This window comes from Acartia tonsa, chromosome 2 (genome assembly GCF_053477335.1).
Source record: "Acartia tonsa isolate MP-2025a chromosome 2, ASM5347733v1, whole genome shotgun sequence".
Lineage (NCBI taxonomy): Eukaryota > Metazoa > Arthropoda > Copepoda > Calanoida > Acartiidae > Acartia > Acartia tonsa.
Window position 1 is genome coordinate 8,741,952 of NC_137261.1, and position 21,960 is coordinate 8,763,911.

The following is a 21,960-nucleotide window of genomic DNA, read 5'->3' on the forward strand; positions in this document are numbered from 1 at the left end:
AATTCTTTTTCCTAAGGTCAAAATAATACTTAACGATCTGAGTTATCCGATACGCAATGAACGACCATACATTTTCAACAGAAGCTTATTATATAGATTCATTATGTGTATTAAAGTAGCAAAGCTTCTCGTTAACGCGTACTCCGTCCGTTTTAACGGAAATAGGGAAATTCTCCGTTACACCGCTGTTTTAGGGGTTGATTATTTGTAGATGATGGGACGGGTAACTTTATGTCTGAATTTGCTTCTGAGTTTTTTAAAGACGATTCTTCTAATTAATAAGTTGAAAAAGATAGGACAATTCTAACATAAAAAGGTCGGTCCGGTTGTGACTGATAAATCCGACTTTAATATCAATATATAAATAGAAAAGTTTTGCTTTCAATAAAGAATATTTATTTTTCTTAATTGTCACTTATAGTGAAAGTTCCTTATTTTTTTCCCATGGGGAAAGTAGAATTTAATAGTACAGTTAGATAATAATAGATATATTACAATATGTTCAGTTTATTTTTAGTTTTCAAGAAGAACTTATATACTATACATTATTTTGTGAAATTTTGATAAAAACCAGATTTTTTGTGACAGATTGATTAAACATAAAAACAAGGATGATAACATCCATAAAAGCGAACCTCTAAAGCTAGACGGTATGGCAAACTAACATAAGCACTTCATTAGTCCATTTAAAATTAGCATGTTTTTAAATGGACGTTCATTAGATTTAAATCCCAATGCAAAGTTTCAAGTCAATAGGACAATTATAACATGCTTAAATTAACGATAAGACCTACCAAACATAGACCAATATAGAAAAGCACCGTTTTTAAAAAACGGAATTATATAATACACAAGAGAGGCGTAATGAAATTTCAAGAAACTATGCAAGGCTAATATGGCTAATCTTTATAATGACGTTGCTTCTAAAATTATAAAAGGTTCTAAAAGTTTGTCGGAACGTTAGAAACCGATAGCTCTAATCGTCAATTTAAGCATATTACAATTGTATCGTATCGATTTCTTATTTGGCATAATGATTAATGTTAGAGTTAGGTACAACACGTTTATATACACGTTCAACGACAAATTTTTGCAGAATATAATCATCCTATTCTTTTGATTTTTACAATGAATATTCTTAGAACGTCTATGCACAATGTCATCGTCAAAGTATCTCTGTAATCAAGTCGTAAAATATAAATATATCCATATCAAGCATCCTGTACAATTTTGAAATAAATTTACATGCTATTATTGTTTAGACTTATAGTTATTGTCGGATTTGTTGAATTAAATTTATTAATAGATTGATGATTTGATAACACAAAATGTCTGTAGATTCTATGTCATTAACTCGAGAAATAAGATCTCTTTCTGGACTATCAGGTAACTTCCCTAGTTTTTTTAGGAGCGAATCTAAACTATAAGATTTCCATTTTCTGTTTGTCAGTTATGCACTGGCAGTATCAGAATGTAACTCAGTACAGTATGACCCTCGAAAAAGTATTTTTTACCATCTGCAGCCCATATTTCTCAATGAATTATTAAAAAATGTATATGTTCTTGTTCTCTATAGATTTCCACATAAGTAGATATAAAAATATTTATATATATATTTTCTTATGTTACTAACATGTAACTCGTTGATTGATCAGTTCGCTCAGAATGATGAGAGGGGCTGGAAGTGGGGAATCTTTATCTTAGCCCACTGCGTGCTTCACTTTATTAGATAACATGAAAATCTGGTGTAGTCACCAAGTAATAATATATTCATTTGTGTAGAATGATGTTTATAATTATAGAGTATCCTGTCTCTACAATGCTGTTTATAATTAGGTTCTGGAAGTGACATGCCAGTTGTATTTATGCAGTCCACACCTGAAACAGAATGCATTCCAAGAAACAGAATGTCAAGCTTCGGGTTTTTAGGTAATTAGACCATAATTAGTTAGCTCATAGCTAGTTAATCTGTAATTATCATTTATTATTATAAAGGAAAATATAGGTACTTCATATAATAAAAACATTAATTTAAAAGGGCAATTTTGTACATAATTAGTGCAGCATCTCGTATTCCTCAGGCGAGAGATTTCAACAGTGCATCTAATATACTTTTCTAGTGATGAATGTAAAGACAGGCATAAGAACATACCATGATTATATGATAACTGTGCTTTGAAAAATGATTATTACCCCCCACATTCCAAGTATTTACCTAAGGGATAAAATTTTTGTGGAGAGGGTATTTACCCCTGTAATGGCAAAAACATTTGAGTTGGTTAACAAAATTTTGGTGGTGCCTGTTTCAGGGGGAAGCGGGGAGTTTAAATTATTTTTAAAATAATGGGAGGGAGGGCAAACAACTCTTTACCCCCTCCCCCTTTCAACATCCTTCTTTCCAAGTATTTTCTTTGTTGTTTAGGCTTTGTGCTGGCTGCCACAAATGCTGTTGTGAATATTGCTAATAACATCAATGATAACAACAACAATAGAAATAATAACAACAACAATAATAATAATAATCAGGTAAATTTTTTAACTTAAAACAGTTAGGGAGTTGAATCCATTTTTATAGAAGCAGAAATATAATCTATGATTATGGTTTGGACCCTCTAAAACTGTAATCTACCCTTCCACTTTCCCCTCTCTTGGTGAAGATATCTTCAACGCCGATACGATTTTTGAAATGTAAGATTCCACTTTCGCCTCTTTTGGTGAAGATATCTTCAACGCCGATACGATTTTTGAAATTTAAGATTCCACTTTTGCCTCTCTTGGTGAAGATATCTTCAACAAGAGAGACAAAAGTGGAATCTTATATTTCAAAATTCGTATCGGCGTTGAAGATATCTTCACCAAGAGAGGGGAAAGTGGAAGGGTAGATTACAGTTTTAGAGGGTCCAAACCATAATCATAGATTATATTTCTGCTTCTATAAAAATGGATTCAACTCCCTAACTGTAAAACAAAGTTACCATGAAGAATCTTTTAAGTTTGTTGATCTATTAATTTATTTAGGTTATAAAGGACCTATAACTTACATTTTGTTAAAATATGAAGTAAAATAAATAGATGTTTATTGTTATATTCAGAAGAAAAGAAACTATCATAAACACTTTATTTTTTAATATTGACTTACAAATTACACATTTTACCGATCTTAAGCCATAAAATTAATGAAAACATCCTATATTTCTATGTATATGCTTAGTCAAAACTATTATTATTGATAGCCTATCATGAAAATGCACATTATAAAAGATTTTAAATTTCAACGGAGTTCTTTCAAGACTGCTAAAAAGTTAAGATATTATTCATATCAAATAATAGTTTTGATAAAACAATTTAAAGGTATATTTTCTGAGATAAATAATATAAAGATTTGCTCAATATGCAAGGAAACATGTTTCCAATATGGCTTTGAAACCAATTGATATCCTGTACATTATAGAACTGGTTCTCAGCCATACTGAAAAATCATCTATAGCATCATATTACAGAAAATTTTTCAGGAACAAAATCATAAAATTAATGCCAGTGTTGTTAGGTAGCACATCTGTCTGTCTGAAGCAAAGAATCTCACAAACTGCTTATGTGTAATGGTTTTCATTTGCAGTAGAGCTTTTTAAAGGCCCATAACAAATCTACATAAATCCCAGAATAAATGAAAATAATGATAAATTCTATTTGTTTGTTGTAATATTTAAGGTTAACACAAATATTGCAAACAGTGCTAATACACAAGAGTCTATGAGCATGGCAAAAGGAGGTTAGCATATATGTATATACATTTATTTCTTATGAGTCATTACTGTCAGGAATAATGTATAACCAACAAGCGAAATAAATATAAAATAATATTTGGGGGGCAGATGTAAGGGTCGTCTATTCTACAATGTGTTGACCCCCAGCAACAGCTGAAATTATGTATCGTTTTGTAATTTATTTCTGAATTAACTTTGTTGTTAGTATAAGTTGAATTAATCCTTTAACCCGACTTTTATTGATTCATTTTCATAATAATTCCTTAACTTGTTTGAACCTGAAAAAATTACTCCATCCCCATTTATTTTACGAATTACGAAAGTTTATAATTTATATGTACAAGCTTTTACATGGGTTTGATTTTATCAGAGAGATTTTTTGATAATACCTCTATAGCTTTAAGAACGATTCTATATAATAATATTGAAGATGGGGGGGGGGGGGGGGGTGGAGCTTTAGATTAATTCTTTGGGCAAAGCAACTTGCATAAATAAATACTAAAATAGAAATTACTTCATATACAATGTTTGATTATACTAAAGAGTTTTGTTTATAGGAAGAGTTTTGAAGAGAGGACGAGGGGAAAAGTTGAACAAGTCAAGTCCAGGTAAATATTTTTATCTGTTTTACCTGTGGCAGCCATTAAGCAAGTAGGTGATTTCCATCAAAGAGCCTAGATGCACACCCACCCGCGTTTAAAAAAATAAAAACTAGTTGGGAGGGGTGGCTTGTAATTTTGTGTAATTTTGGGTTTGGTCATTTATATTGGTTACAGGGTAGCCGCACAAAGTTAGGGCTTCTCGCAGGGTTTTATTTTAACAAAAAATACCTATCAATTAAATTACTTATTGTATTTAACTTGATTTATCCTTCCAATCGGTTTGTGTTTAATGTATTTATTAACAAATTTCAAACCACTTTACGCCTACTTCACCTGGTATAATACATAACTTGAGACTGAAATTATTTTTTGGTTGGACATTTTTGCTCTTGAAAGCCTATTTACCTTAACCTTTACTACTGCACATACCAACAAAAATCTGAAAAATTTATTAATTCTGTTTTGCAATTCATGACTTTGGTGGCTGTCATCCTTTTTCGTTATTTGTTGCTAAACTTTTCAATGTATGGAGTTTTCAGGGATTATGGGATGGGACAATGGAAAATAAATCAAAATAGTTATTTTAATAAAGTAAATTTTCTTGAGAACGAAGCTAATACATGTAAAATTCCAACTGTTCATATGTAAGAATTTTTGTTAGGAAATACAATAATTCTTTCAACTGATATACATGCTGTAATTACAAAATTTTAGGAGAAAATAATTTTTTTTTCGTGGAACCATCCCTGTATTTTAGTTAGTTGTTGATATGTGCTATTGTTTTGTTTCAAACTAAATAAAGAAATTCATTCATTGAACCAGGCAAAACTTTCATCCAAGTGAATACAACTAAATTCCGCTAAATTTGTATTTCCAGAAAATTGCAAAAAGAGAAGGAAGGATTATTTCAAATGAAATAGTTCCTCTAAAAAAAGTACGAACTAGGGCTCGGCAGCCTTAACCACATACAGCCACGCTGCTTAGAGCTGGCTTAGAGAAGCTAACCATTAAGCTTAAGCAACATATAGCCGCAGCCACAAAATTTAAAATCAATTTGAAGCCACAGGCATGTTGAGCCACCCTCAGCTGCAGCATACCTAAGACTCACTCAGCTTAAGCCGCAGTACCCACCTGGAATATGACCGCAGCCGCACTTACCTACACAGATTAAACAAGGCTGCAACTGCAACAAACCGCGCGGTTTCGTGGACAATTGACTATAGTCCGGCATATTTTAGTAATCTACAAGCATTTAAATAAAAAAATGTATCTTCTGTTTTAAAAGAGTAATAAGGATTTTAATTAATTTGTTTTGAAGTTTAATTTATTTAAGGTCGAGATTTAACGTTGCTAGAAAGACTGCGGCAAGCTAGAGATAGAGTTTTAGATACATTTAACAATGATGGTAAGCTTTATAATTTCTACATTCTACATATGGTATAACTAGAGGCGGTTTTCTAAAATTATCTCGCTATTGGCTAGATTGAATCTTAATCTTTTTCTTCCATTGTCCAATCACTGAATATCAACCCAACTACAAAAAAAGTTACTACACTTAAAGATTTTTTTAAAGATACTACGACTTTAGTTTCGTTTTTTCATCATTTTTTAGAGATTATATGTCCCTCTCTCTCACTTCCCTTTCCTTCCATCTTTTTTAAAATTTCATTATTTTTATTTAAATCCGTATTTATAATTTTGTCTCTCTTTTAAAAAAAAATATTTTAGGACCCTAGAATTTTTTGTTTCAAATTATTGTCCTCAAAGGGTTAAAATATTTAGTTAAATGTTAAATTTTAGTTAAATATCTGAACACATTACAGACGCAGCGCTAGTATCAAATCATTTTAAAACTAAGTTTTCTTTGATTTACTATTTTATGAATTTAAATTTTCTATTTTATGAATAGAAATTTAATACTTTAGTATAATTCAAATAGCAACATGAAATTAAAAAAAAGAATTTATTCTTTATAGAGTAAAATAATGGGTCTTATAGTTCTGGTCAATGAGAGTTTATTATGGATTTTTGGAGCACTATGAGTATTAAACACTTTACTATTGGAAGACTCGAGCTCATATATAGACGTTTATTTCCTATATAGATCTGTCATGGATCTTGATGCAATAAAGCAACCCGTTTTATAAAAAATCTGTCGAAAATAATTAGTAAGGTAAAAAACAGAAAAAGTAATCATTCATATAGGTATAGAATGAGAAATCTTTAGGTCAAGGGCGTCTAAGGGCAAGGATGTCCAAACTTTTATTTAAGAGGGAGTTTCAAAGGTTTGATGGGGACAATCAAAAATATTTTTTATTTTAAAATTTTGAGTGGGGTATAATGAGGGTTTCAAAGATTGTGGACGGTAGACACCCCGATTACCTTCTCCACCTCCTTTTAAACGTCTACAGAGGTTAATTTTTATTTGAATACATCCTTAGTTTTACTCCAAGAATTAATGGGGATAAGAAAATAAATGAAAAATTCATATACACATCATCCCGTTTGCGATAAACAAAATTACCCTTTGCAGATTAATATTATTAAAAGGAAGATTTGGAAAAATTAATCAAGATTTTATTATTTATTTAATCGTGTTGTAGACATCTTTTCCGCGAATATTAAAATAAACAACTACAAGATTAAAACCAGTCTTGTTAGCCACGAGGGTCTGAAGCCAGGGCTAACAAAATAGATTAAATTTTATGATTTTTATTTTCATATTCTTGGAAAATTGTCTATGATAGGATGCTATACATGATTACTTAAATAATTTAGATAAAGCCTGTAATATAAAATGCACTTTCCATAAAACAATAATATAGAAATGTTTCTTTTATTTATCTAATCTTAAATCGTTATTGTTTGCATCGCATTATAGACAGCTTTCCGAAGTCCCGAATATCAGGGCTAAAAAAATGGTATTGATTTTAAAATTCATAAAAAAAACTGGCTATAAAACGATGCTTTACATGATTTTTTAGTATGGCTTAGAACCGGTTCTAATCTACATTAATTAGTTTCGAAGCAAAATTTGAAAAGAAATACTACCTGTTTTACGTTCTATATTTGCTTTATCATTGGTAAAAATTTGGTTATTACAGTCGATAAAAATATTTGTGTGTGTCATCTAATTCTTTTAAAACATGAACCCGAGGTAAAGTACTTACATTAAAGCAGAGACGTGCAGAGTGTTACGCGAGGGTTACCCCTATATTTTGACAACCCCCGAAACCAAAGTCGAGGGGGTGTACAAGGACGTCCAAGGGGTGGGGTAAAGGGGTGATTAGGATATAAAGATTATCCCCCTCCCAAAAAAAAAATAACTTGGATGTGCCGTAGGCACCCCCAAAAATTTAATTTTTATTTTTAAACCCCACCCCTCCTCCAAATAAAAAAAGCTTAGACGTCCTTGGGGGTGTATTACAAACATTGAGTGGGGTGTATTTTTGTGTTAGAGGGTGGATACACCCATATAACAAATTTTTAATATCCTCCTTAATTTTAGGGGTGCTCTGCTTTTTTAATCTGACAACCCCCTTGGCTGTATTTCAGTTTTCAATTTAGTCATGGGGTAGATACATTATTTGTAAAAACATATTATCCCTGTTTGGTTTATTGACAAGCAACCCTTTATTTTCACGACTTTGTCTGGAAGTATTAACTGTGTGTGTATAGAATCGCTGAATGAAATTTCAAAATCAAAAAAATTCTTCAATAAAATTTTAGAAAATATTTAAACTAAGGATGATAGATTTAATGTCAAAATTTATGCTTCAAATCAAAGATTGATTGAGTTTTTCATAAAATTCGTTGAGAAAGTTTTCAAACATTATTGTATTTTTTGATGTATTTACATTTACATTGCATTTTTTAAATTTTTTTTTGTAGCATAGCTACCTTACGATGCAATAAAAGTTTTCTTCTGTGAATCCTATCATATAAATAATTAAGATAGATTTGAAGCATAAGATTTAAATAAATACTGAATTAAATGTGTTATTCAATTTTAGGGAAGCTTCACATAGGTCCCGGGATGGTTTAAAGCTGTTTATTTTTAAAGACTTGGTAGAATAGTTTAAGGTTTTATTTAAAATAATCGAATATAGAGCCATTATATGCTAGAGGCGCAGTTACTAGTATCTATAATACAAAGTAGAATGATGTCTGTCCGTCTGTCCCTTAAGATCACGGTAACCACTGAACCGATCGGATTCAAGGAATATACCTACTGGTCCTGTGATGGTTTTAGGCTATTTTCTAGGGGAATAGGACACCCCTAACCCCCCCCAAAAAAACTAAAAACTCCCCGCCATTTTCTTTTAATTATTTAAAATAGTGGTGGAGTGGGGGATCTCCAGGTAATAAAAGATGTAATTATACCCCTTGGGGCAAAGCCCCTAGAGGCTAGGGTCGAAGCCGCTAGTATACAATAAATTACTAAACTATAAATATGTTCTTCGTATCCTGGCAAATTTGTATGGAATAACAAAATAGAAATGGAATCATATTTTCATTAAAATATTTTGTTCAAATGCCCTTTTCTATAAATGCTATGTTTTAACTTACTCCTCTTTTTCATCATTGCAACATTAACTTAATGTAACCGAACTCATTTTGAATAATTTTATTCCTGTTTTTTTAATACTATTAAATATGAAAGGTTTCAGTTTATTTTAATTAGATAATGATTAATCAGTTTAGAAAAAAATTATTGCGTACCTTAAACTTTATTAAACATTCATCCAGTTTTAAATGACATATGTACTTTGATGAACAAGGATGACAAAGTTCATAAAAGCTTGGCACGGAGAGTGACATTGGACAGTAAACTAAGCTGCTGGTCTGCCAAAAAAAACGTTCTCTCATTCGGTGCCTTAAAAAATTTGGATGTTTTATTAAACTAGCAGAGTCAAAACTATTTCAATAATTTTAATCTACAGAAGGAGTAATTTTGTTTATCCTGTAACGTATAAAGGGACATGGGGGGTTATAACCTTTTTGACACTCCTGACTATTTACAATCTACTGGCCATCTTTTTATTTTCACCCACAACCCAACTAGCCCCTAAAGCAGCCAGTTTTCTTAGACTTGTTGATAAGAGCTGGGATGTGGCTATTACACATTTTTTGTAGGCCTTTTCATACGATCATAAAGATGTGCGAGAATCACATCGCTTGGAAGCTAGTAGCCTTTAAAATACAAAGATTTATTTTTTTCCATTGACTTAACAGTTTTAATTTTGTTTTAGATGAGGAAGTAAACATGACTGAAGACAATGATACTACTGAAAATACTCCTGCTGAGGATTATCCTGATTATAATTATGGAGATGGTATCAACAGAATATCTATTGAACAAAAGGGACATTTTTTATATGGTGGCCTAGAAATTTTACAATTTATATGGTGGCACAATGGATTTAGTATTACATGGATCTTACACTAGATTTTCAACTTCCCTGATAAAGTGAAACTTTAGCGGGCTAATATGGCGAAACCTACCTATCTAGTCCCTTTACCCTATCCCCTCCCCTCATAATGGATAAACGAACTGGATAATAAATTATGTCCATGTTAGCAACCAAAATTGACGACTATGTTTTCCCTGTCATAATATCAACATACATCCTATATCCATTCTTATAAAAGATGAATTGAATTATTTAGATGAATTTATCTTACACAGATGCATTACAGATCATGGCTTCCCTACACAAAGGAAAATAAGAAATTATCTAAAAATAATTTTTTGCCATAATAATAAGCATTCAAGTATAAGTCTATATGGCTCTAACTTAAAAATAATCATTTTCCAGTATCGCTTCGAAACCGATTAATATCCAATTTATTTTAACCTCATATTACATATAATTTTTCATTTTAATATCCGCGAAAAAAATGTCTATAATACGATGCGATAAATATCTCTATTATTTATCAATCGCAAATGTTTTTTTTCTACATATTTATAACAATGTAAAACTTATTATATCTGATTTTTCAAAATTTTTGTTTCTAATTTAATAGGGTTCGTGGGATCTTAAGGGATAAGAAAAAGAACGATATTTAAAAGTTACCCCATTTCAATATTAAAACTATTGGTTGAAAAGATTGGACACTTTGAGTAATTGAAGACGAGAGTATATCAAATTCACATATACAAAGAGAAAATGTGAGAAAAAAGGGGAAGCAAATATAATTAAGAAAAACAGAGAGAGAGAGAGATGGGAGAGAGAGAGAGAGAGAGAGAGAGATGGGAGAGAGAGAGAGAGAGAGAGAGAGAGAAAGAGAGAGAGAGAGAGAGAGAGAGAGAGAGAGAGAGAGAGAGAGAGAGAGAGAGAGAGAGAGAGAGAGAGAGAGAGAGATGAGAGAGAGAAGAGAGAGAGAGAGAGAGAGAGAGAGAGAGAGAGAGAGAGAGAGAGGGAGAGAGATGAGAGAGAGAGAGAGAGAGAGAGAGAGAGAGAGAGAGAGAGAGAGAGAGAAAGTGAAAGAGAGAGAGAGAGAGAGAGAGAAAGTGAGAGAGAATGGGAGGGGGGGGGGGGGATGAAAAAATTAAACCTAATTAAGAAAAAAGTAATTATTATTAAACATGCTCTCGTATTTATTGACTTTTAAACTTTTATTAAATCTTGATTTATTGGTTCAAATTAGTTATGTTAAAAATTTTAACAAACAATTTTTATTTACAGTACCCCGTCCCGGATTTGAAAAATTTTGTTAAAATTTTTGCCCCCAGCCAAAATATGGTTGATTTATGCATAAAAATGACCCATGCAAAATATTTTTTCTGTAATGCAAAAATTGCGACGGTACAAGCACTGCAAAGTTTTTAAAATCTGCAAAAAACCCTGTTTTTATGGCATTTTTGGGGCTTTTGTACCATCCCAATTTTAAAGATTTTTACAAATTTCAATTCAAGTGTGTTGATATATACCTGAAATTTACCAAAAAAAATGGGGGCAGTCTCAATTATAACATATGAAGGTGTGGCAAGTAATCTTCCAAATACAAAATTGTCAAATTGCATACATATATAATAGGATTGGGCCGGATACTGTTTTGGACGGATACTGGATATCTTGCTGATTTATAATGCCGGATATCCGACATCTGGCCAGATATCTGGTAATTTAGCCGGATATCTGGTTATTAGGCCGGATATCCGGTAGTTTGCTGGATACCAAATATGTTGCATTATAAATCATCCGGCCAAAAAAGTATCCGGCCTACCTCTATTATATAAGTATGAAATTTGTTTGATACACAAAACTATCCCTTCTGTGGATTAAACTTAGCGGTTGAAACGTTTATACACTTAACTTAATAAACCAACCAATCAAAATTCAATAAAATTCTCAAAAGTTGTTAACCTAATGAATTAGAAAAACAATTATAAAACTTTGGGGACAAGTGGAATAAACAGTCCAATTTCCCCTCCCTCTCTGAATTATACCAGAGTGTACCAAAAGTCTAATAATAACTAGGGAGGCAGAGCACAATGGGCTGTTACTAGTCCCCGAAGTTTTAAAAACTTTTTCATTTGTTTGCTCAACAACTTTTTAGATTGTTTGAAATTTTAATTGGTTTAATAAGACGTTCCAACCACCTATTGTAATCAACAGAAAGGGTAAGTTTGTGTATAATCATGGGGTATACACGTCCATTTATCAGCCATTGTCTTCTCTATCTAGATCCCTGTACCCAAAGTCTAATAATAACTGGAACATAACAAGAAATAACATGTTATTCAAGAATCTAAAGGGATAAGACAATGTCTAATAAATTGATGTACATCCCCAATAATGATACAAAAAATTATCCCTTCTGTAGATTAAGACTAGAAGTTGAAACTTTTAAACACTTAACTTAATAAATCAACCAAATAAAATTTACTGAATTTCCCCAATGTTTTAACCCAAATATAAGAAAACACCGTTATAACACTTTGGGGACTAATTTAATAAACAGCTCAATGTCCCCTCCCTCCCTGAACTATACAAGAGTGTATCACAAGTCTAATAATAACTAGGGAGGGAGTGGACATAGGGCTTTTAATACACTAGTCCCGGAAGGTTTATAATAACATTTTTTTTATTTCTTGGCTCAACAACTTTGGAGACTTTTATTGAATTTTAATTGGTTGGTTCATTAGGATTAGTGATCAAACGTTTCAACCACTATGTAATCAACAAAAAAGGGTCAGTTTGTGTATCATCATGGGATATACAAATAAATTTATCAGCCATTGTCTTATCCCTCTAGATCCCTGTACCCAAAGTCTAATAATAAATGGAACACTCATTTTTATTACATAACAAGAAATAACATGTTACTGAAGGATCTAAGGGATAAGACTATGGCTAATGAATTGATGTACATCCCCATTTATAATACACAAAATTAACTCTTCTGTAGATTAAAATTAGTGGTAGAAACGATTGAACACTCAAATTAATAAACCAATCCATCAAAATTTATTGAAAGTCCCCAAAGTTATTAAGTCAACGAATAAGAAAGGGTTATTTTCAAACTTTTGGGACTAGTGTATTAAACGGCCTATTTTGTCCAACCTATTTCTGATACTTATTAAATGCAAATCTTTTCTATAATATGAGTCTGAACGAACTCCGTAAAGGTTAGCTCATTTATTTAATCTAAGCAAGTTTTGATTTTTGATTGAAAACTTTGGTTGATGATTCCTGTAACAATAAGGGTTTAGAAAGTGTAGCAACTCTGCAATCGGTACTTCTGCTTTATAGCTTTAGTTTTTAATATATAAAAAACGTAAGTTTAATGCAAATTATTACCAGTTTCGCAAGTGCCAAGTCGAGCACATACCCCCCCCCCACCCCCCATCTCCCGACCTTGAAAAAAGGAAGGGTTTACTTTAAAGTTTGTTTATTAATTATATAAGGTCAGGTTAGGATAGTTTATATTGGGTACCAGGGACCCTTGCAAGTTAATATAAGGAGGGAGGGGTTGTCAGTGATCAAAAGACACTTTGAGGGAAAGCACCGATCATCTTTTATAAGCTAAGACATCTTTTTCCAAAATTAACAGAGATAAACAATGAATAATGACACATAAAAAGATAATGTTAAAAATTATCTAATTTTCACAAGAAGAGCTTCTCTATAGTACTTTCTAGAGGTATCGCTCCTAAATGACTCTTGGGCACCTGAGAGAAGGGTTGATCCTCTAATTTTATTTAAGTGGTAATAACTGAAACATTCCCTGGATCTATCAGTAACTTTACTGTAAAGAAGAAACAATTGCATACATATATAATAGGGTTGGGCCGATACTTTTTTGGCTGGATACCGGATATCCGGTTGATTTCTAATGACAGATAATCGTTATATGGCAAATTACTGGATATCTGGCCGAATAAAAGAACATCGGCCGAATAACCGGATATCTGGCCGAATAACCGGATATCTGGCCGAATAACCGGATATCCGGTCGAATAACTGGATATCCGGCCAAATAACATATATTTGCCGGATATCCGGCATTATAAATCAGCCAGATATCCAGTATCCGTCCAAAACAGTATCCGGCCCAATCCTATTATATATGTATGCAATTTGACAATTTTGTATTTGGAAGATTACTTGCCACACCTTCATATGTTATAATTGAGACTGCCCCCATTTTTTTTGGTAAATTTCAGGTATATATCAACACACTTGAATTGAAATTTTGTAAAAATCTTTGAAATTGGGATGGTACAAAAGCCCCAAAAATGCCATAAAAACAGGGTTTTTTGCAGATTTTAAAAACTTTGCAGTGCTTGTACCGTCGCAATTTTTGCATTACAGAAAAAATATTTTGCATTGGTCATTTTTATGCATAAATCAACCATATTTTGGCTGGGGGCAAAAATTTTAACAAAATTTTTCAAATCCGGGACGGGGTAATTTACAGTTAAGGTATTTATGTTTATCATCATTTGGGATGTACATCAAAGTTTCGTTCATTGTCATATCTCTTAAGATCCCTGATATATAAAAGTCTCTTTATGTCTAAGCCAGAAATATAAAGTTACTTAACTAATAGTTGTTTATCCATCGTTTATAGATAGCTTTCTGCGGATATTAAAATAAAAAAAAATAAGATTTAAATAAGTTTTGTTAGCCCCAAGGGGCCAAAATCTCAGGCTAACAAAACTGGTATCAATTTAAAATTTTTAATTTTATATTTTTGGTGGAAAATATTTTATAATACAATGCTATACATGGTTTTTCAATATGGCTGAGAACCGTTTTAATCCAACTGATATTAATCGGTTTGAAATTATCCTTTTTCCCTGTTAATTTCCAATTTTGTTAACACAATTTGTGTACGAAGTATTTTTTACTTGAATGAGATTTCTTATTATTATAGATGAAGTTCAGTCTCAAGAGGATTATCAAACTAGGTAGAGAGAGATATATAGAATAGATATACAAAGCTTCGAATATGTAGATTGTAGATATATAGTATATACTTGTATAGATGGATAGATAGCTCTGCAATAGATTATAGATAGATAGATTTGAATTATCAAGCATTGTTTAGTGAGAAATATGATGATTTCTAACTTTTTTGCAACAATTTTTTTGGATGATGTAATTTTGAATTAAGTTATTTAATAGTGATCCCTAAGACATCAAGGTATAATATTAAAAACGAGCATCCCTATAATCAAGTTCAAAATATGTAAGTAAGTATGTCCGTAAACAGTATTATGTATTTAAGCACTTCTGTAACAAATTTAAATACAACTTTGTTTAGACTCATAGATTGACATTCTGTTCTGACACTACAAGTGTTAATGTTTGTTTGTCTTACCGCCCATAAAGCCTAGCCCATCACTACACTTCCCTTAACTTCCATTTCCTTTAAAAGTTTTTTTTTCCGTGTGCTGAGCTAATAATTTCAAAAAGCTTGGCTGCTGTTGGTAGTAATTGATCTTTTGTTTATCTTAGAGAATTAGAAGCCTTAACCCTGATGTCAGAATTGTACACTACAAGAGCCTCTAGGTTAAACATAATTACCAAAATTCAACTAAATATACATACTTAAAAAAAATTATTTTCGTTACTTATTTTAGGTTAGGTAATGAACAAATAAGAGAAATAAAGCACTGTAGGGACAGTACCCCGTAGGGATAAGGCCCCGAAGAGGGGGGGCAGTGTTTATGAAATAGGTTTAAGTAGAATCACCCTTTTTACATTCAACTGGCCAAAGTCGAATATAATATGAATTCTGCGACTATGAAAAACATTTTGTTTAATTCTATAAAACTAGGGGATCATATCATTATGCATAGGTAATTTTGTTAAACAAAATGCTCTAATTATATTTATTTTTAAGACAAAATCGAAAATTAGATGATCCAGAAGACTTAAATAATGAGGTAAGACATCAAATAGCGAAGCTTCTTTCGTTCTTTTCCTATCTTTTTCTCTTAGTATTTGCTCTATTGTTTAGTCTAATGCAAATCGTCCTTGTTTTTAATTTAGTAATATTCATTTCCAGTGCAGTATGGCATCTAAACTGATTAACATCCGCTGGATTAGAACAGATTCTCAGCCATACTAAAAAAATCATGGATAACATCGTATTATACACGATTTTCCACGAATATCAAAATAAAAATCATAAAATTATTACCAGTTTTGTTAGACCTTACTAAACTTGTTTAAATCTTGTAATTTTTTATTTTGATATCCAAGGAAATCCATAATACTATTCTTTCTTCTCCTTTTTAAATGTATGCTTTAATGTTTAGGTTATAACGCCAATTTTCTTTAAAATATAATTTTTGATTGGTGTAAAAGAATAGATATAAAGAATCTAAATATTCTTTAATTTCTGAAAGTAAAAAAGCATAATCATTCGATAAAAAGTTAAATGTAACTCACTTTCACGTTCAGTATACTATATCTATTGAGTAGTTTCGCCACTAATGAAAAGGCTGACTACTCTTGTATTGAAAGAAAAATGAGTTTACCTATTTGTTTTATGCAATAGAAGCATATATTATGTAAAAAGGTACAATTACAAAATTTACAGGGTCTTATATAATTCTTTTGGGGGAAAATCGAAACTCTGTAATCGTTACCAGAAAGTCCCCACGCCCATTTAGGACATGCTGATTTTTAACTTTTTTTGGCAAATACTTTTTGTATGACATGATTAATATTGTTCTAAGGGGGGGGGGGGGGGGGTTAATGCAACCATCTCGTAATCAATGTATAAATGGCACTTAGAATTCGAATTTTTATCTGAAATTTTGCATGAATAATCCTTGGTAGGTCTATTTTCCCTAAATCGAACAAAAAGTTGGAAAAGTAGCGGCTAACGGCTTGCGACTCAGCTGTGTAGCCATTTTTTTTGGGTATTTTCAAGAGAAATCCATCACGAAACCTCTCTCCACATAATGTTCTTTTCCACTCCAAAACGTTTTCAAACGGTTCTAGCCGGTAGTTGCTGGTACTAGAAATCTAATAAATGTTTTTTTGTATCATTTCACATGATTTAAAGCAAAAATATGATTCAAAAAGTTGATTGCTACGTAATTTATGACAGATTTGCCCTAAAAATAGCCAAAAAAACGGCTAAACGGCTGAGCCGGTAGCCGTTACTTTTTCAACTTTTTTTTCGGTTTAGGGAAAATAGACCTACCAAGGATTACTCATGCATAATTTCAGATCAAAATTCGAATTCTAAGTGCCATTTATACATTGATTACGAGATGGTTGCATTAAACCCCCCCCCCTTATCTGATTTTTGGAAAAATTATTTCTATGGCAAAAGATACAATATTTAAGCGATGCAGCTTTTAATCAAATTCTAAATATGAAAGTATGTTCTTTTTCATGTATCCTGTATTTACGCAATTTTGCAACAAATTTATGTGCAATTTTGTTTAGACACACAAATTAATGTTCTGCTTATTAAGTTCTGACACTCTACAAGAATTATTTATCACTTGTCCTTCCTTCTTATTTCAAAGATTATATAAATGTTGTCGTCATCCATATTATTTTTTGTCTTAGTTAATACCACGAGGTAAAATTGGTTTTTGAAAGTAATCTAAGGAAAACTCTAAAAGAATGGCAGAAATAAGGAATGGGGTTGGTTTTTATATATGATTGTTTTAATCTATCTAGCAGCTTAAATTGAATTTTTTTATGCAAGCAACCTGTAATTTTAATATGCTAAAGCACAAAACTAAGGTGTTTTTACAGTTGAAGAAATAAGACTTTTCACTTTCCCGCATTTAAACGAAAATCTCTAATAAAAAGGCCCTGTACAGACCTGTATGTATAATATGCAAATGCATAAGACTAAAGTGTATATACAACATTCATGGATTAAATACAAACAAAAACATTTGTTTTAACAAAACAGTTAATTTGTTGCTTAATGGCAGGGTTTGAATTTAGACTCTTATACATGAGTATTGACTTAAAATTTTCAGTATAGGAAATAATTTGTTTAATAAAGTGAAAGTAGAACTCGATGGGGTGAGTCCTAACCATAAGGGCTACCCAGCACCTATTTACCTAACCGAATCTAAAGTATCAAACAATCAAACAAAAAGCTACCCCACCCCCTCTTTTTCAATTTATCTCAAAGTGTTGTGCTTGACTACGAACTTTTAAAGAAAGTGTCTTATAACTTTCAGACAAAGGTTATAGGCTAACCAAAAAGTTTATGATAGATTCTCTGGGCTCAAAATGATTTGGAACCAAAAGACTTCCAGTTTTGTAAAGAAGGGAAGGGGCAATGACTGCTAAATTATCTCAATATCTAAAAGCTGTCACAGGTAGAAATAAATTTTACTTATGCCAACACTCGTGGTCACCCTCTAAAACGGGTGACTGAAGGCTTGCTTCAGAGATTGAAAGCTTGATGGATGGATAATAACGTGTCCGTGTCCCCCGTGAATCATGCCTAACCCTGTAGTACTAAATATTCATGGTTTCCATTGCACTATCCCTGTATTCCACTTGTTTGTACTTATCTTTCTTCATAGGATCATGGTATACTATTTAAAAAGCTATAAAATTTGCTGGTTTATAATAACATCTTAAAATGGCAAAAACTAAACATTTCAGATTCTTGGTCAGTTTGCAACTGTTGCAGTGAACCATCTAGCTGTCTACACTCAGTTATCAGGTCAGATAGATAGTTAGATACCCAGCTAGCTAGCTAGCTTGATAGATAGTGAGAGTTAGCTGTCTACACACAGTTATCAGGTCAGATAGATAGTTAGATACCCAGCTAGCTAGCTAGATAGATAGATAGTGAGAGTTAGCTGTCTACACACAGTTATCAGGTCAGATAGATAGTAAGATACCAGCTAGCTAGATAGATAGATAGATAGTGAGAGTTAGCTGTCTACACACATTTATCAGGTCAGATAGATAGTAAGATTCCCAGCTAGCTAGATAGATAGATAGATAGTGAGAGTTAACCATCTAGCTGTCTACACACAGTTATCAGGTCAGATAGATAATAAGATACCCAGCTAGCCAGCTAGATAGATGATTAGAACCAATTTTTAAATCCAATGATAAACAAGGTATCATTCTATATTAGTTGCTCTACTACATATTGTTTATTTGTTTATATGTTGGTTTTATTGTGTAGTAAATGGCTCTAGTGGCTAAGCATTACAATAGTAATAACATTTTATTACCATTAAATAAAGGTGGTACAAGTAGACACTGTCAATAGTATAGTTGCTGCACTTATCTCCACAAAGGTTTGTCTATTCCCCAAATAGGTGTTCCAACTTGCCAATATCTTAGTAGATTGGTATACCTAGTTTTTATGTTGTTTCATTTTTTATGCCTGAGGGTAAAATCTTTAGGATATTTTAATAAATGATAAATTGATAAAAAAAAACATTTTTTTAAAATTTGGCTCATAAACTATAAAAACATTTACCAAAAACAGGAAAAAACTAAAATTACAAACCATTAAAAAAATAGAAACAACGGGAATTTTTTTGTTTAATCAAATTATCTTCCATTTACCTTTTCCTCTGTCCATGTTTGTAGAAAATATTTCTATGAAAATATCTGTAATACAAAGTTTCAAGTTCTCATAAGAAAAGTTTGGAACATTATTTTATATGAAATATTATTGTATTCTTATTTTTGTCTTATTTTAAACTTTGTCAACAATGGACAAAATGATGCAGTACATTTGTTAGATATCTATGGCAAAATAAGTTTTATTACCTGTGGATAAACAATTTTAAACCTTAAAAGACTATAGCTAGGTTTTTTATACTTTGCGCGATGTTTTGTAATCCCCCTTCTCCCACAACCACCATCTAAAGATTGATATTGAACAAAATAATGCCACGGTCGTAGCGGTTATGCGTCTTGCGTCAGGTTGAAAGGGTGACGCAAATTTCAGACCCCAGATTTGGCGATTTGAGAAAAATTTATCTTTACATTATAGCGAATTAGATAATCTAGCAAGCATTGCTTTTATCTTATAGAGAAAAATAGTAAATCAAAAAGCGAAAACTTAGATCTGAAATTTGCGCCACCCTTCCAAAATGACGCAAGACGCATGACCACTACGACCGTGGCATTATTTTGTCCACTATCCTAAAGATTATAGCCAGGTTGACACTCTGACTAATTGTAAACTTCCCCCTATTCCAAAATACTTTTATATCTTTTAACTTGACGAACAACATTGTTCTAATTAAGCTTTCTTTAAAAGCAAGTTTTAAATATAACAGCTTTGATAGGCAGACAAATAAACATTTTATTACTTTACATGAACAACGTTTGTTGTAATAGAAAAAGGGGAAAATGAGAATTTAGTTTTTTATTAGGTTAATGATACCACTGTCGCAGGTTGGAAAGATTTATTAACAAGTTGTAGGTTGGTACACCATCCCTCCAGTTATTTATAACTTACAGGCATAGAAAATTGGACTGTAAATTTTAAACACTTGCTCTAATTCGTTGGCTTAAAAATTTAGGTAATTTTAATGAACTTTTAATTGGTCAGATCAAATTAGAAGTTCATAAACTTTTCAATCAATAATTGCAATCAACAGAAGAAGTGATTTTGGGAATGTATAATAATTTATCGTTTAATGTCTTATTCCTGGGTTTAATAATAAGTTTGTCGGAAGTTTTCTTATCTATATCACATAAGTTTAACCCATTACTTAGATAGGTATATTTGGCTTGTAGGTGATTCCAATTAGCCGATCTGCATTAGTAGTTAATTATCTCTAAAGAAAGCATAATTATATTAACAGACATATTACAATTAATTAGAATCTAATGAAATTTGACCAACCCAAGGGGGGGGGGGGATGTTTTAAACACTAATAGTCTGGCGGCGTAATTAAAAAGAACACTGTATGTTGATTTTAAAAAGACTTGTAATATTTATTTTTCTCAATAATTACCTAATGTAAATTTTTTCTCTGAAAACAACTGAAAATGCAAATATTCAACCCAGCACTACAAATAATTGTAAAGTACAATTTTAGGAACACCAATGTACATGAAAATAATAAGTAAATTTACTGTGTGTTTATCCTACTTTTCCCTGTTTCAGAATCTGTGGACAAAATTAGCTCGGAACAGGTCAAGGACGCGTATTCCTACATTACAAGGTAATTTGTTAGCAGCCCTGCTTCTTTATAATTGGATTTGTTTGTCATCACTGCATATTGTTGTGTAACAAGGTAATTTGTTATTATTATTAAGTTTATTTTCTGATGTTCATGTTGGTCGAAATACCATTTTGTTACATCCAATTTTTATACGTTATTGAGGTTTTATTGTTGTTTTTTTCGTTGAGATCACTCTTTGAAACCACTGAACCGATTAAGTTTGAAATTTTACTGAAGCTTTGTATAGGAACAGGGATGGCTTTAGGCCATTTTATTTTTAATTTTGATCTTGGAATAGTTTTAGGCTATTTTTCTGCAAAAATGCAAAACAACAAGGTAATTGATAATTCATTTTAAATAAAAAATTCACTACATTTAAGTGATGTTTGATTTAAATTACGCAAAATGCTAAAATTAGCTTTGTTCCGAAGCTTAATTGACATAATTAGATCAAAAAGTTTTGCTTTTCTATTTTTTTTTTAAATTTAATTTCAGATTATCTGAATCGTATGGGGAGAATGTAGCGCTATTCTCCAAGTATCTTGAGTTGGCGGCTACAAAGTATTTACAAAAACATTATCAAAAATAGAAGGATAAGAAACATGGAAGAAATGTTTCAAAAACATTAATCAAAATCCTAGTTATATAGTAGTTCTTTTTTAATATATAAAAACTTAAAACATTTAATAACCTTTAATTCGTTTTGTCTTTCTACAATTACCGGTTATCTTCGGTAAGCCCCCTCCCCCCCCCCTCAAAAAAAAAGAAAAAAATATTTATCTGATATTTCTTGGATTGTTTTTATATGTTTTATTTGTTATTTAGCAAATAAATGTGAAATATTTCCTTCAAGTTATTCCCTGAACTTTATATTAAAATGAAATCTTTAAAAGTATTTTATAAAATCATATTTCTAGTAGCAAAGCATTTTAGATAACGT

At 31.5% G+C, this 21,960-nt stretch overlaps 2 protein-coding genes across 2 annotated transcripts; both read left to right on the forward strand.

The window, feature by feature from the left end:
• Positions 1 to 1,301: 1,301 nt before the first annotated feature.
• LOC145312385 (uncharacterized) lies at positions 1,302 to 4,934 on the forward strand. Its single transcript, XM_080151622.1, has 6 exons — positions 1,302 to 1,386; positions 1,837 to 1,929; positions 2,423 to 2,526; positions 3,709 to 3,769; positions 4,322 to 4,372; positions 4,906 to 4,934. Exons 1-6 carry the CDS (start codon positions 1,329 to 1,331, stop codon positions 4,932 to 4,934), a joined length of 396 nt encoding a protein of 131 aa, XP_080007748.1. The 5' UTR covers positions 1,302 to 1,328.
• Positions 4,935 to 12,979: 8,045 nt separating this feature from the next.
• LOC145312386 (uncharacterized) lies at positions 12,980 to 21,732 on the forward strand. The gene is made up of 7 exons (XM_080151624.1): positions 12,980 to 13,004; positions 14,756 to 14,789; positions 15,340 to 15,393; positions 15,728 to 15,770; positions 18,481 to 18,541; positions 20,963 to 21,020; positions 21,516 to 21,732. The coding sequence occupies exons 1-7, from the start codon at positions 12,980 to 12,982 to the stop codon at positions 21,607 to 21,609; spliced, it is 369 nt and encodes a 122-aa protein (XP_080007750.1). The 3' UTR covers positions 21,610 to 21,732.
• The last annotated feature ends 228 nt before the right edge of the window (positions 21,733 to 21,960 follow it).